This window comes from Coffea arabica, chromosome 7e (assembly GCF_036785885.1).
Source record: "Coffea arabica cultivar ET-39 chromosome 7e, Coffea Arabica ET-39 HiFi, whole genome shotgun sequence".
NCBI lineage: Eukaryota > Viridiplantae > Streptophyta > Magnoliopsida > Gentianales > Rubiaceae > Coffea > Coffea arabica.
Genome location: NC_092323.1, coordinates 5,944,763 through 5,957,075, shown reverse-complemented (window position 1 = coordinate 5,957,075; position 12,313 = coordinate 5,944,763). Strand labels below are relative to the sequence as shown.

Genomic DNA, 12,313 nt, shown 5'->3' with positions numbered 1-12,313 from the left:
TAATGATTTGTTGTCAATGTAGCTTTGAGAATTCCCCCATGAATTCTGTTTGATTTTAATGTGGACTTGTAGAAATATTTTAATGTTCACGAATCCAACAAAAGATTCTTCAAAAGTTAAACAAACATAAAAGTAGTAAATGTCGCAGGACTTGCCATGATAGAGAACGGCGCCCACACCACCCGCTCGAAAAAATAAAAAAAAAACCTTACTTCCTGACTGGGCCAAAGCCGGTCTGACCATTGCTCCCGGTTCATTGGCAAAACCAGCTTCGGACGGAATCTAAACTTCTAAACCCTAAACCCAGATCCCTTCGTCGTCTTATTCTCCTGTCTCACACAGATACGCACTGAAGCACAGAATCATCCATGGACGAGATGCTCTCTTCAGTTAAAAAGGAAGTAAGCCTTTTTTCTTTTTTCCTCTGAACTTGTTAAGGCTTTTTCTCTGATTTCTATTTATTTGTGAATTTTTCCTCGGCCTGATGATTAGCTGTGTTCTGTCGGTTTCAGAACCAGAAACTAGCCTTGGTTAGTTTAATCTTAGTAACAAATGGATTCTGTTTGAGTAGGTGCTCGTGGAGATGGTAAAGTTGGCTCAAAAGCGAGGAATGAAGGGTAGCAAAGGTGGGTGGAAGGAGTTTTTGAATTTTTATGACAAGAAAATTGGAGCCAGCTTGAGCGACCCTTCTAGGAGGCCCCTTGATACTTTGCTTGCCTTCTTAAAAACCTTTACCCAAGACGATGATTTGAAGGTGACCCCAATTTTGCTAGTTAATCTGTAATTTTCAAGCTAATTTGTGAAGTTGGTAGTTTTTATTGTTTCCCTTCCCCCCAGAAGAAAAGCCCAAACTTGACATTATCGGACTTTGTGCTGTACTTTTTCTCAGTTCTTTGAGAAGCTGCTGGAGTGCCATTCTAACCGGGACGCAGTTTACCAATTCCAGAAAACTTCTCCTGATGCTGAATCCCCTGAACAGGTTTTACTGCATGTCATCTATCACAATCACTACTCCTCATAGCTTTCGGTTTTTATTTATTGTATCAAGAACACGATGATATGTGTCCGACCTTGCATTCAATGCTGCGGCTGATGTTAATACGCTTTTGCTCCTCTTTTTCAGCTGGACGCTTTATGCTTTTCAGTGCCATGTTGATCTTTTATAATTTTTTTTATGCCTCTATTTCTTCCTTTTACAAATTATGGAGTTGCTGTTATGGCAGTGCAGAGGCTGGTTCGTTTAACTCTTGAACACCCCCAGTATCCAATTGATTATTCATTCCCGTCACATGAGGAGGTTGGTCTTCCCATGTTGAATTTACTCCTACTTAATGTGCTACTTTGAAAATGCAGCATGATTGTGTATTGGATCTTGGTGATGGTTGTGGTTTTATGTTTTTTCTCCAAGAAGCTGTTTAACTGTTGTGGTATACTCTCCACCAAACCAATGCTACAAAATAATAACAGTACTTTGGTGCAAACCCTTTTTGTCTTATTAGAAGACTGATATGGTTCTTGATTTGTTAACCCAAATAAGCAATGTCAACATTACTTTGCTGTTGGGTTTTGCCAATGTCTGAAGACGGACAATATTTCTAGGTTCTTGGTCATGTGTTAGAGCAATATTCTTGTATTTCAGTTGATTCTTGTGTAAGTTTAAATATTTTTTCCTGTGGTAAGGAAATGTAGGTGTTTTGATGTAATTTAAGCTTTCATTTATTGAATGGTTTTGAGCAGGGCTGGCTGGTTATGAAGCGCACTAAAAAGTCCAAGACCATGACATCTACTGCTATGGTTGCTGTTGATTGTGAGATGGTTCTTTGCGAAAATGAAACTGAAGCTTTGGTGAGGGTCTGTGTTGTTGACCGCAATTTGCAGGTATATGTTGAATACGTTGATCAAGTTTAATCTTTAAAGCTATAAAGGCTTGAATCCTCTTTAATACTTGACCTCTGGAGAACTTTCTTCTCGCCTTGAGTTGGAATGAGATAATTAGAATTGGCAGTGTTTCAGGTTAAACTAAATGAGTTTGTAAAGCCCAGTAAGGCAGTGGTAGATTACAGAACCGAGATCACTGGGATTGCTGCCAAAGATTTGGATGGAGCTACTTGTTCATTGTCTGATATACAGGTATCTTTTGTTAGTTAATAGGTTTTCTGACCCATGTGTTTGCTTGTTTTAATGTCTTCCTCTGCAATTATTTGATCATATAGAAATCCATGAAGAAGCTCCTATCACATGGAACTATCTTAGTTGGTCACAGTTTGAATAATGATCTTCGAGGTGGGTTGGTGTCCTTTGACCTAAACTTCGTGTGTTTTTTGCTTCATGTATAGTCCTTTGGAAAAGAAGGTTCATTGTTTACTCAATAGCAATCCTGTTTTCATGTGCAAAATATTGCAGCACTGAAGTTGGATCATGCAAGAGTAATTGACACATCCTATATCTTCAAGCATGGGGATGGCCCTTCAAGCAGGAGACTTTCCTTAAGTAACTTGTGTAAGGTAAGGCTGCCACTTGTGAAACCAGTATTTCATGGTTCCTTCAATTCTGAATATTTATTGAGTTATATAGTTGTCTCCAGGTAACAAGTTAACTAACATGCATAAGATGAGAGAACAATAAATATAAATAAGCATTTTGGATATTTCAAAACTTCTGTCGTTGGGTTTAAGGGGTGCGGAAGCAGACATGCCTGTAAACAGGGTATCTCAATATATAGATGGAACTTTTTCTAGACAAACATTCAAATGAAGTCCAATTCGCTGATGTATAAGCTCTGTAATAGTTAGCATCTGCTGCATTCTCTTCATGTGTAATATGCATGAATTACAGTTTGTGTACTTCAGTGAAGAAATCAGACTTTATATTCTTTGCAGTCTATATTAGGTTATGAGCTTCGGAAGGGGCAGAATCCTCACAATTGCCTAGATGATGCATGTGCCGCAATGAAACTCGTTTTGGCCAATATTGAACGAGGAGTAGGGAATGTAATTCCATTGGTTCATGAGGATGTAAGTTGAGAACTCCATCTCTGTTATCTTTTAATGAATTACCAACTTTTATGTTATTTGAATTTTTGGAATTAGGCACAAGAGGCGGATTTGGCAAAACTACTAGTTCATAGAATTCCAGTGAATGTTCACAGTGAAGATCTGCATGAAGTTATTCCAGGAGACTTTACAATTGAAATGAAGGTTTGAGCAACTATCCTTATTTCACAAGTAATCTCCGTTAAACTTGCTCTATGCTAATATCACTTTATAGTAATCTGTAGGTGATGCTTCTAATGCTGTAATTTACTGATCTTTTTTGAAGCATTAGGCTTTGTATCCAATTTCTTCACAATAAAACATGCAAATGTTACTTGTGAGTATTCATCATTTACAATTCCTTGTTGGCCACATTAAGGGGGGCACAAAGGTGGTGTTGCAGCAGTTCATGCTTGTGCTGCCTCACTGGCAGAAGTGCTTGATAAATGAACCTACTAAATTCAACCCACTCAATAGGGGGGAGGGATGGGTCAGGTGGCACGGGGGGAGAGAGTGTAACTGAGAGGACTTGGGTTTGAGACCTCCCACTTACACCTTAAAAAAAAAAAAACCCACTCAACACTCTTTGGGTGCTAGTTGTGTTTTGTATGCAAAATGTTTCTGTAAATCTTGGGCAGTGATTAGATGAATTCACTCTCTCTGATGCATGCAAACACACATTGTGCTTGGTTGGAATTGCTTACCTGTTAATGCTGGCAGGCTAATAAAAAGGCCAAAGGATCGAAATATTCGGTCTTTGCAATTTTCAAAAATCAGCAAGAGGCAAACGAAGCATTTGATTGCATTGATGGCTACTTGGATAAGGTATTGTTTTACTTTCCACTCTCTTCCCTCCAACATAATGTTGATAGGTTTGATCTTTGGACCAAATCAATAGTAGGATAAAACTCTCTGAGTGACAAGTCTTTGCCAATTGAAGTTATTGTCTCATGTATCTCGCTGACAACATAAATGATTCTGGTTGTGCCTGGCCTCTCTCCGTCGCATTTACCCTAACTGAAGTAAAATTGCCCAATTATTAGAATCATTATGGATTTAATCTGTAATTCATTCTGTTTCCAAATGTAGTTTTAATGACATAGCTGATCTGCCTGTTCCTAGGACACCTCCGGACGATCACAGAAGTCAATATCTTTTCATCTCAATAGAGGAATTGTTGGTAGTTTTTGTGTCCGCAAAATGGCTAAAGATTCTCCTGGTGTCATTACATCAAAGAAAAGATCATTCGAACCTGAGGAGGCCTTAACTGAGTCAAAGAAGTTGCATACTGATCAGGAGTGCAGAATAGTTGAGGAGTCTAGGGCATGCACAGAGCAGTGTCAGAGTCGTTTGGAGGAGATTGAAAGATTGAAGCAAGAATTAAGCCAAAGAGATCGTGAAATATCCAGCTTGAACAAGATCATTGTTGCTCTTACAAGGAAGCAAGGACTTTAATCTGCCATGTAGCGGTTTTCTGATTGGCTGATGTGGCAATAATACAGGAACAGCATTACGTGCTTCATGAAGCTGAGAGATTACTCAAGAAGAAACTCAGTAGTATGCGAGAAACTCATGGCTTAAAGAAGAGTTCTTATGGTGTTTGGCTTGAGAAAAGCTAGATGCTGCACTTGCTGCTAGAGGAAAATTAGTTGCCTAATGTCCATGGGTCCTTATGCTTACAGTACGAACTATAGATTTCTTACTGACGTGCGAAGCTCTTGTTTGATGCGATTATCATTTATTGCAGACTTTCACGTTTCCGCTGGTTTGCGCCCTTGGTAGAAACAGTTCATGTATTTCACGAGGTGGGCGTTGCTACTTTTTACAATTTATAGTTCGACCTTTCTTTTTCATTTTTTTTATAGTTGTGCTGGGTTTGAGGGGATATTTCAAGCTGTGATGTAAGATAATTCGAGCTGCTTGCAAGCATGTCAAATGCTTGACTCGAGTTCACAGTCGACTTGCCTGAGCTTGGGAGCCTCGTTAATGTGTGGAGCAAAGTACAAGAGTGTTTGGCTTTAATGCTCGGGAAACATGAAAAGAAGAGGAAACATGAAAGGGAGTGAAAGATCAACAAAAACAAAAGCAAAGCAGTTCTTATTGTAGGATGAGGAGAGTTTTCATCCGATCCTGATGTCTGGACTGAATTCCATATGATTGTCAGCAGACGCAGTCTAAAATTAATGGCCATATGAGTGTATAAATATATAGTATTCGGGTAACAATTTCAACCCAAAAACAACGTTTTCTGTTCCCTGTACAATGACAGATAAGAACTTCAACTAGGAGCAGGGACGCGAAAGGTCAGCATATGTATAGGAAAAATAAATATCTTTAATTTGTCAGAAAATTCAAGGCACTATAGCGCCAACGGAAACCAATCCTAACCTGCGAATCAACTGTTGTTGCTCATTCGCTTTCGTAGTCTTCGTCATCTCCAAAACTGAAAACAGAAGCATCTGCTGCAATAGCTTTAATATCACCAGAACCTAGGTTTGGAATAGAGTCAACCCTCTCAACAACATCAAATTTCGTTTCTTTTGACGTATTGGTCTGAAAAGGTGCGGACTCCTTGCTCCCCAATGAGAGTTGTTTGGTCTGATCGGTGAAGGATGTAATTTGGTTATCTTTGCTACCTGATTCAAGAGGTGAAGTAGTTCCCACTGCAGATGATGTGTTATCTACACTTCTTCTTGAGGGTACAGACCCCTCTCCATCACTATCTGAAAAAACATCGTCATCATTATCTCGTTTTGGTGTAACCTCGACTTGAGCAGTGTTCGCGTCATTCCTATCACTTGATGATGCTTGACTTCCTACTCGTCCATCAGACCCCTTTGCCACTTGATCAGCTTTAAATTTGGATGATATTGTACCATCATAGTCTATCATCACAATCTCAACCTGAAAACCTGGAGAAGGCAATTTCCTCTGTGGAGTGCCAGATGTTTGTTAACAGCAAGAAATTAAATTAAAGTTCTATTTTACCCAAAAACGAAAAGGATGAAATTAAAGAAGAACGACTAAAAGGCGCTGAGAAACAAATAAAGCTACAAAAAGGTGAAACTGTGTTACAGTAAGAGCAAAATCTTGGAAAAAATGAAAAGAAAAGATGAGAAAGATGAATGACTTACAATTGAGAGTTTGCTTATATAAACAAACAAAAGTATTTGATTTACCTTATCAAAGCCATCAAGATCAGAGGAATCCAAAAGCACTCTATTTTCCATCATTGTCGTATTCAACCAACTGAAAGAAGGAGAAACAGCTTACCACCAAAAAAAGAAGGTGAAATATGAAACTAAAGAAAATATAAATTTGTCAAGAGTCTTAATGTATGCTTCAAATTTAATCAAAGCTCATGAAGACTAAGAATTTATCAAACACTTCACAATGTTTTAAAGGATGCGCACTTGATATCCTTGAAACTCCTCTTGCTCTCCTCTAGGAAATTAATTAAAAATACCACAGATAATATTTCTATGATGGTCATGCTGCACGCGCAATCAGATGCTACTGGATCATGAGCAAATGCATACATATTTAGGCAACATATTTCAGAGAAAAATCAACAAGCGTGATGGGATGCTACTGCAATTGGACATGCACTAAAAAGAAGCAGATACCAGGACAGTTTACACACCAATAGAAGTCTCCTTGGCGATCCTGAAAGTGGATTTTGAAATCCCCCGCCAATTCTGTTAAACCTGGCTCCCCTGGTAGAGCAAAGACCACAATTCCCTTTTTTGCTGCACGCAACCAGAAGTCTTCTGGCTACAAGAAGAAACGCAAAAAATTAAATGGTTTTGTAGCCCCATACAAAATTTTCAAATAGATCATAAATTAAACTCAATTAATGAAAAAGAGAATAACTCTCGAGTAGTCAGCACAGCCAATCAAATACATTTACTTGTAAAAATGAGGCAGTAATGAAGTGACAGATGATATAGAATACCATTAGGTCCTTTGTTTTCGGATGCTTTTTAGTGGAAAATAAAACTCCTGCAGACAAGTAAATACTTTCGTCAGTTCAGCAAAACTGGTTTAAAATTCAAAAAAGGATAGCTTAAAGAGTCAGAAGTCACATTTTGCTCATAAAGAAAGTTTCTATTCTTGCAGCTAGCAAGGTCTAAAACTTTCTGAACCTTTTTGTTCTCTATACTCCACATATAAGAGATTGCTACTGACATAATAATCTTCTAGAAATTCAACTGCTATTTTCCATAGGGCTCTCATTGATCTTCAAAAGTAAGCAAGAAGTGCTGGTTGCCTCTGGCTGCATGAAAGTGAATATCTCACACGAAGCAGACCCTAATACTACTAGTGACATGTATAATTTTTTATTTATCTTGGAAGTTTAGAGAAAGACCCATCCCTCTCGCTCACATGTGCAGCAATTGTAAAGACCAATCCCTCTCTCTCACTCAAAGATGAAATAACTCTAAATCAAGCTCCGTATTGAAATCAGATGTTAATAGTCATGTTCAAGCTATTGGGTAAAAAGCCCTTTTCCTGGTTTGCATGACTGACAGGGACTTGCCACAAATGCAATGGTATCATGTAATTACTTTTCCTTTGACTCCCAACTTCAGACAAGATATTAAAAAAGCCAATGATAATAATTTCATTGGTTTGCATTAATATATAAAGTTCTATATCTGGCAGTAATCCTAAACCATATTTGGTTTTGGATGATGATATTCCCCAAACTAAAATTTATCACATGAGAGATGCTACTTTTGAGAGACAGTAAAACTGAAGTACATCGCCTGGCATATATGGTAATTGTACAGACACTAATTAAACGAATAAATAAAGCAACGTCAACCAAATGTAGGTGACTTCTCAAACCGAATAAATTAACGAATCACCAGAACAGTAACAAAATACTGCTTCTCACTGTGGCAAAGTTAGCATGAGGCTCAACCCAGTACTTACCACTATGATTAGATATGGTAATGGCAGGTCTGATCCAATAAGGACACTTGTGGAGTCGAAATCCCCTCAGCATGCACCTGCAATATAGTAGCTTTTCAGTACCTTGATGGCTCAATACTTTGTATTTTTTAAGTAACTAATCTGAAGAGTACCTACGTCCAGGCGGAGTTTCACCATTGAAGTGCGTTAAAATGCGCTCAAAGTACTTCACATACCTCTATGGAAAGGCAAAAAATGAAAATTTGTTAGATCACATATATAAATAAGACTTTTATTCAGAAAAACAGTTCGTGCAAATTTTTGACTAACAATCTGGCCAGGGAGAATGAGACCCTTCCCATCTACACATCTTTTCTGGTTATAGTAATCAATGCACTCCTCAGCTGTGGGGAAAAACTGCAAAAGACGAGAAGTGTGGGACTAATACATGTTTCAGCTTTTCCCATCAAAAACAGCATTTTCTCTGAAACATATTTTACCTTTAAGAACAGAAGAAGACTACAGATCATCAATCCTGTCCTTGCCATACCAGCTTTACAATGGACAACCACCACATTCAGGATGTCCTCCTTCAACCATGAATAAGCACTTTGACAGAACAACTTAATAAGATGAATAGGAGGGCAATTATGGTCATCAAATGGGAAACTGGCAACCTGGACAAGAATTAAGCGTATCAGACACATTAAACTATCATTCTCATTAGTGATATAAGTAATGTAAGAGGAATACTTCAAAAAAAAGGAAAAAGGAAAAAAAAAAAAAGGCTTATGTAAGAGGAAAAACTACACTGTTCCAGCCTGCTTTCACGCTTTCACCAATGGTCACTTCCTCTCTGGGTGAGCGAAAATTTGCTATATTTATTAATTAATTGTTGCGTACGACTAGGATTGTATTTGTTGCACTTTCTTTAAACCATTTTCTTCCCTGAAATAAGAGTTCTTTCCTAGTTTTCAAAAATCTTTTTCCTTTGCCCCCTCCTTCATCCTATCAGAGCATTGCTCTTGAATTTTTTTTTTCCACTGGCAGCATCTTCCTACGAGATTTCAAAATGAATCATTAAAAAGACATATTAAGTAACTCAGCATTTTCTGACTGAATGATCAAAAAGCAAATCAAAACTACCCTCATTCCTTTGTTCATATTCTTTTCACTCCAGAAATTTATAGAGCATAAATTGGAGATCACAAATGACAGTCAAGCTACACTTGGTTTAGACTCTTGAATTGCAGGAATGAAATTGAAATACAGATTTTATTGCAGGAGAAAACAACACCTTTCCCTGGAACAGTGACGCATCGTATAACCTCTCTGAACAAAGATTGTATACTTTGTACTTCCCCTGAAAACCAAAGAAATATATAAGGCATATCAAATTGCAAAAGCAGCAAGTAAAACGAAGAGTAGAAAAGTTATCTAAAGCTAGCGAACAAGGAGCAGATATAGTGAGATAAGGCAGTTTCAAGTGTTCAATAGCAGTACACCATCCATTTTAGTCGCATGCCTTGAGCACATATCATGGGGATTGAAGTAAAAGTTAGTGAATTAATATGAGGCCCATGTGACGTTAAAAGCAACAGTCCTGATCAAGGTAACTACATTACCAATTTGTGTATCTTATATTTTTGTTTTGAGTTCAAGGGCGAGGCCAAGCGTTACAAGGGGAAAATGGAAAGCGGAGAAAATGATAGTTGAACCAGGGTCCTCATCGCCACCTAGCTAATGTTCCTACAAGCTGAGCTGGGTCTTAGGGATAACATGCATATCTTATTTAAACCATTGCTAATTCAGGTAATCCAATCAACAAACAAAGCATTGTTCTCCAGATATGTTTTTACGCACGTCATGTCTAATTTAGCTTAAAAACTAAAAATTAATTTTGAAAGAAAAGAGTGGCAATAATATATAAATTTACCTTGTTTTAGGAAATTGATTAACTTTTTGAGGTGATGATGGTACATTGGTACCTTAATAGGAAAGTACAGTAACTAAATGGTCCAATCAGATATTTCACGGTAGAAAAGGTATAAAGATTTTGAATACATATTCTGTACAGATATTTTTGGCAGCAAATTGTATACAACTAGTAGTCACCAATTTGAATTCAAAACTTACCTTGTGATGAGTTTCAAAAAATTTGATCACTTCTTCCATGTGATTCCGATACAAACCCTGCGTCATATTTCCAACAAATATACTTAGTAAAACTGAGATGTGTTTGGGAACATTTCATATGCAAATTGTGTTTTTTTTTTTTTACCTCAACAAAGCCAAAAAATCCAGAACTCATATCACCAGCTGGAAAACCCATTGCAATGATGTTCTCAGTTATATAAGTCATATCTAAATCAAATCCCCCTTCCTGAAATAAGGCATTGAAAGAATACCAGAGTTACTTGTCTAGATATATGAGTGTGTTACAAAAGGTCCTTGCTTCTCATAAATGAAAATAAGAACATAAGTGGGTGGCATATTAAGCAATTGGAGAAATTCAACTGCAATAAACTTCATAATTCATCGAGAGTTTGAAAACCAAGTTGACAAGGTACATGAGCAATATTTCATTGTGTAGCCATCATATCAATTTCAATTGCATAAACGTCTTATGTCCAAAAAAAAGGTTTATTCACACTTACTCATCCAGATTTTGGAAATAGTGGCAAAAGATTGTTAATGTTCAATCGCAGAGAGCAAAGACTAGTCATACAATTAAAGCAAAGAAATAAGAACTTGATCGACCTGGTATCTTCGCTTGTTCTGTGAGACAATGTGACGTGCCTTAACTTGAACAGCCTTAACTGCACTGAAAGATGAATCAACTATTCCTTTAGTGAGCGACTCAAAAACACCTGATTGTGCAGCAGCTGAGCTGTCTCCAGAACTATCATTTGGTTTCAAAGGCAAATTCAGTCCAAATCCACTGGCTAGACGTGAAAATGCAGACTTGGGAGCATTTCCGGCCTGTGAGTTTGGTGTCGCCGGTGCTAAGGGTTGTGGAAGTTTCAGACCTTTGGCCCAAGAAGATATGGCAGATGTCGACAACATAGAAGATGAGCCACGTGGGGAACTGTCTACCGCAGTAGCAGTCACTACACGAGGTTCGACATCTGAACCCTCACTAGAATGAGGATTTGCTGAATCACCAGAATTAGTATCCATTCTGCAAAAAGGAAAAAAAAAAGATAACAAGTTTAGATAAGACACAAAAATAAAAGATCATATCGACATCCTCTTCACATGTCCCTTCATTCCACACCTAAAAACACCCAATGCTACTCTCTTCCATTCAGTTGGCATGGAAACAAATTGAAAAATACTAAAGCGTGCTCTTTCAGTTATCTAAATCATATCTCTCCACATCGCTCGTATAGTTAATGCATAGGCGGTATGGCAATGTCAGTCTGCAAATATACACATTTGTGGCTTGTCTGTGAGGAATCTACCATGCGTTTCACTTATTCAAATAAAATAGCTTTTAGTACCAAAAAAAAAAAAAGAAAGAAAAGAAAATCGATGATACAAACACTGTCACATTGTGCAGCCTTACGGGTAGATATGATGCAAAATACTGAAAAGGGAAAACCAGCAATACTAGAGATCACAAGCGATAAAACTGCTTTGAAAAAAGCTACTATTTACATATATTTATTAGCATAGCATGCTACTCTGTTAAAAAGAATTAAAAACGAGATACGAAAATGTAAATGCATTTATAATTGCTTCATTCAATCCAACAAATTTTTTTTTTTCAAAATAACAACTAATAAAATGCGTGGATTTCCATCTCGACCTCTAATTCGTCATTTTCAATTTCAGTAGATGAATGACGAGAAATACAATCAATCGCGTACCAAATGCAAGAAATAATAAGAATAAAATAAGCAAACAAATTCACGGACAATTAGTTCTACGTGTGCGACGTGAAGAGTCTATTACGTCTGATAGAAGTCATCGAGATCTAGGTAAGCAAGTATAATTTGACATAGAAATCGCGAAATGCGAAGCAATTAAATGTGGATCAGAATGCGGGGGCCTACTCACAGAGCTAATGAAGATCCAGAAATCCTCCGTTTATTCTCGAACAATGCTGCGAGGCTTAAGACTGTATCTCTCCTTCTTCTTCTTTCTAGCCTTTTAGGATTATAGTTTTTTAACTTTTTCTTTTCTTCTTCTTTAGGCGTAGAGGTATCAGCTCCGGCGCTCTTGACGCTTGCAGAATAGTGAGGTCGGAATTAAAATGGAGGTGAGGCCGCGATGGAGGTGGTGGAGCAGCAAAGGTTAATTGTTATTTTTGGAGCTACGATTCGGTGCAGTAGGCTTTACTATACCAACACTAGTAGTTG

General features: G+C 37.6%; 2 protein-coding genes across 6 annotated transcripts; one reads left to right on the top strand and one right to left on the bottom strand.

Moving 5' to 3' along the window:
- The first annotated feature begins 230 nt into the window (after positions 1-230).
- Positions 231-4,885, top strand: LOC113701745 (small RNA degrading nuclease 1-like). 3 transcript variants are annotated; one of them, XR_011818298.1, is made up of 12 exons: positions 231-401; positions 572-754; positions 890-979; positions 1,229-1,297; positions 1,738-1,878; positions 2,014-2,130; positions 2,214-2,283; positions 2,404-2,504; positions 2,880-3,014; positions 3,090-3,224; positions 3,753-3,857; positions 4,155-4,233. XR_011818298.1 is itself a non-coding variant. In XM_027222509.2 (12 exons), exons 1-12 carry the CDS (start codon positions 369-371, stop codon positions 4,485-4,487), a joined length of 1,485 nt encoding a protein of 494 aa, XP_027078310.1. In that variant the 5' UTR covers positions 231-368; the 3' UTR covers positions 4,488-4,885. The 3 variants fall into 3 exon arrangements, 1 of the variants encoding a protein (XP_027078310.1); XM_027222509.2 differs by having other exon boundaries at positions 3,090-3,197; positions 4,155-4,885; XR_003451000.2 differs by lacking the exons at positions 3,753-3,857; positions 4,155-4,233 and having other exon boundaries at positions 2,890-3,014; positions 3,090-3,192.
- Positions 4,886-5,207: 322 nt separating this feature from the next.
- Positions 5,208-12,268, bottom strand: LOC113701744 (phosphatidylinositol 3,4,5-trisphosphate 3-phosphatase and protein-tyrosine-phosphatase PTEN2A-like). Of its 3 annotated transcripts, XM_072058996.1 has the most exons (14): positions 12,012-12,268; positions 10,710-11,130; positions 10,231-10,332; positions 10,086-10,142; positions 9,247-9,312; positions 8,450-8,626; positions 8,280-8,366; positions 8,123-8,187; positions 7,971-8,047; positions 6,943-7,034; positions 6,676-6,806; positions 6,212-6,281; positions 5,421-5,963; positions 5,208-5,287 (listed from the first exon to the last, which is right to left on the bottom strand). In XM_072058996.1, exons 2-13 carry the CDS (start codon positions 11,127-11,129, stop codon positions 5,442-5,444), a joined length of 1,866 nt encoding a protein of 621 aa, XP_071915097.1. In that variant the 5' UTR covers position 11,130; positions 12,012-12,268; the 3' UTR covers positions 5,208-5,287; positions 5,421-5,441. The 3 variants fall into 3 exon arrangements, with proteins under 3 accessions (XP_071915097.1, XP_071915096.1, XP_027078309.1); XM_072058995.1 differs by having other exon boundaries at positions 5,208-5,963; XM_027222508.2 differs by having other exon boundaries at positions 5,208-5,963; positions 6,988-7,034.
- Positions 12,269-12,313: the final 45 nt, after the last annotated feature.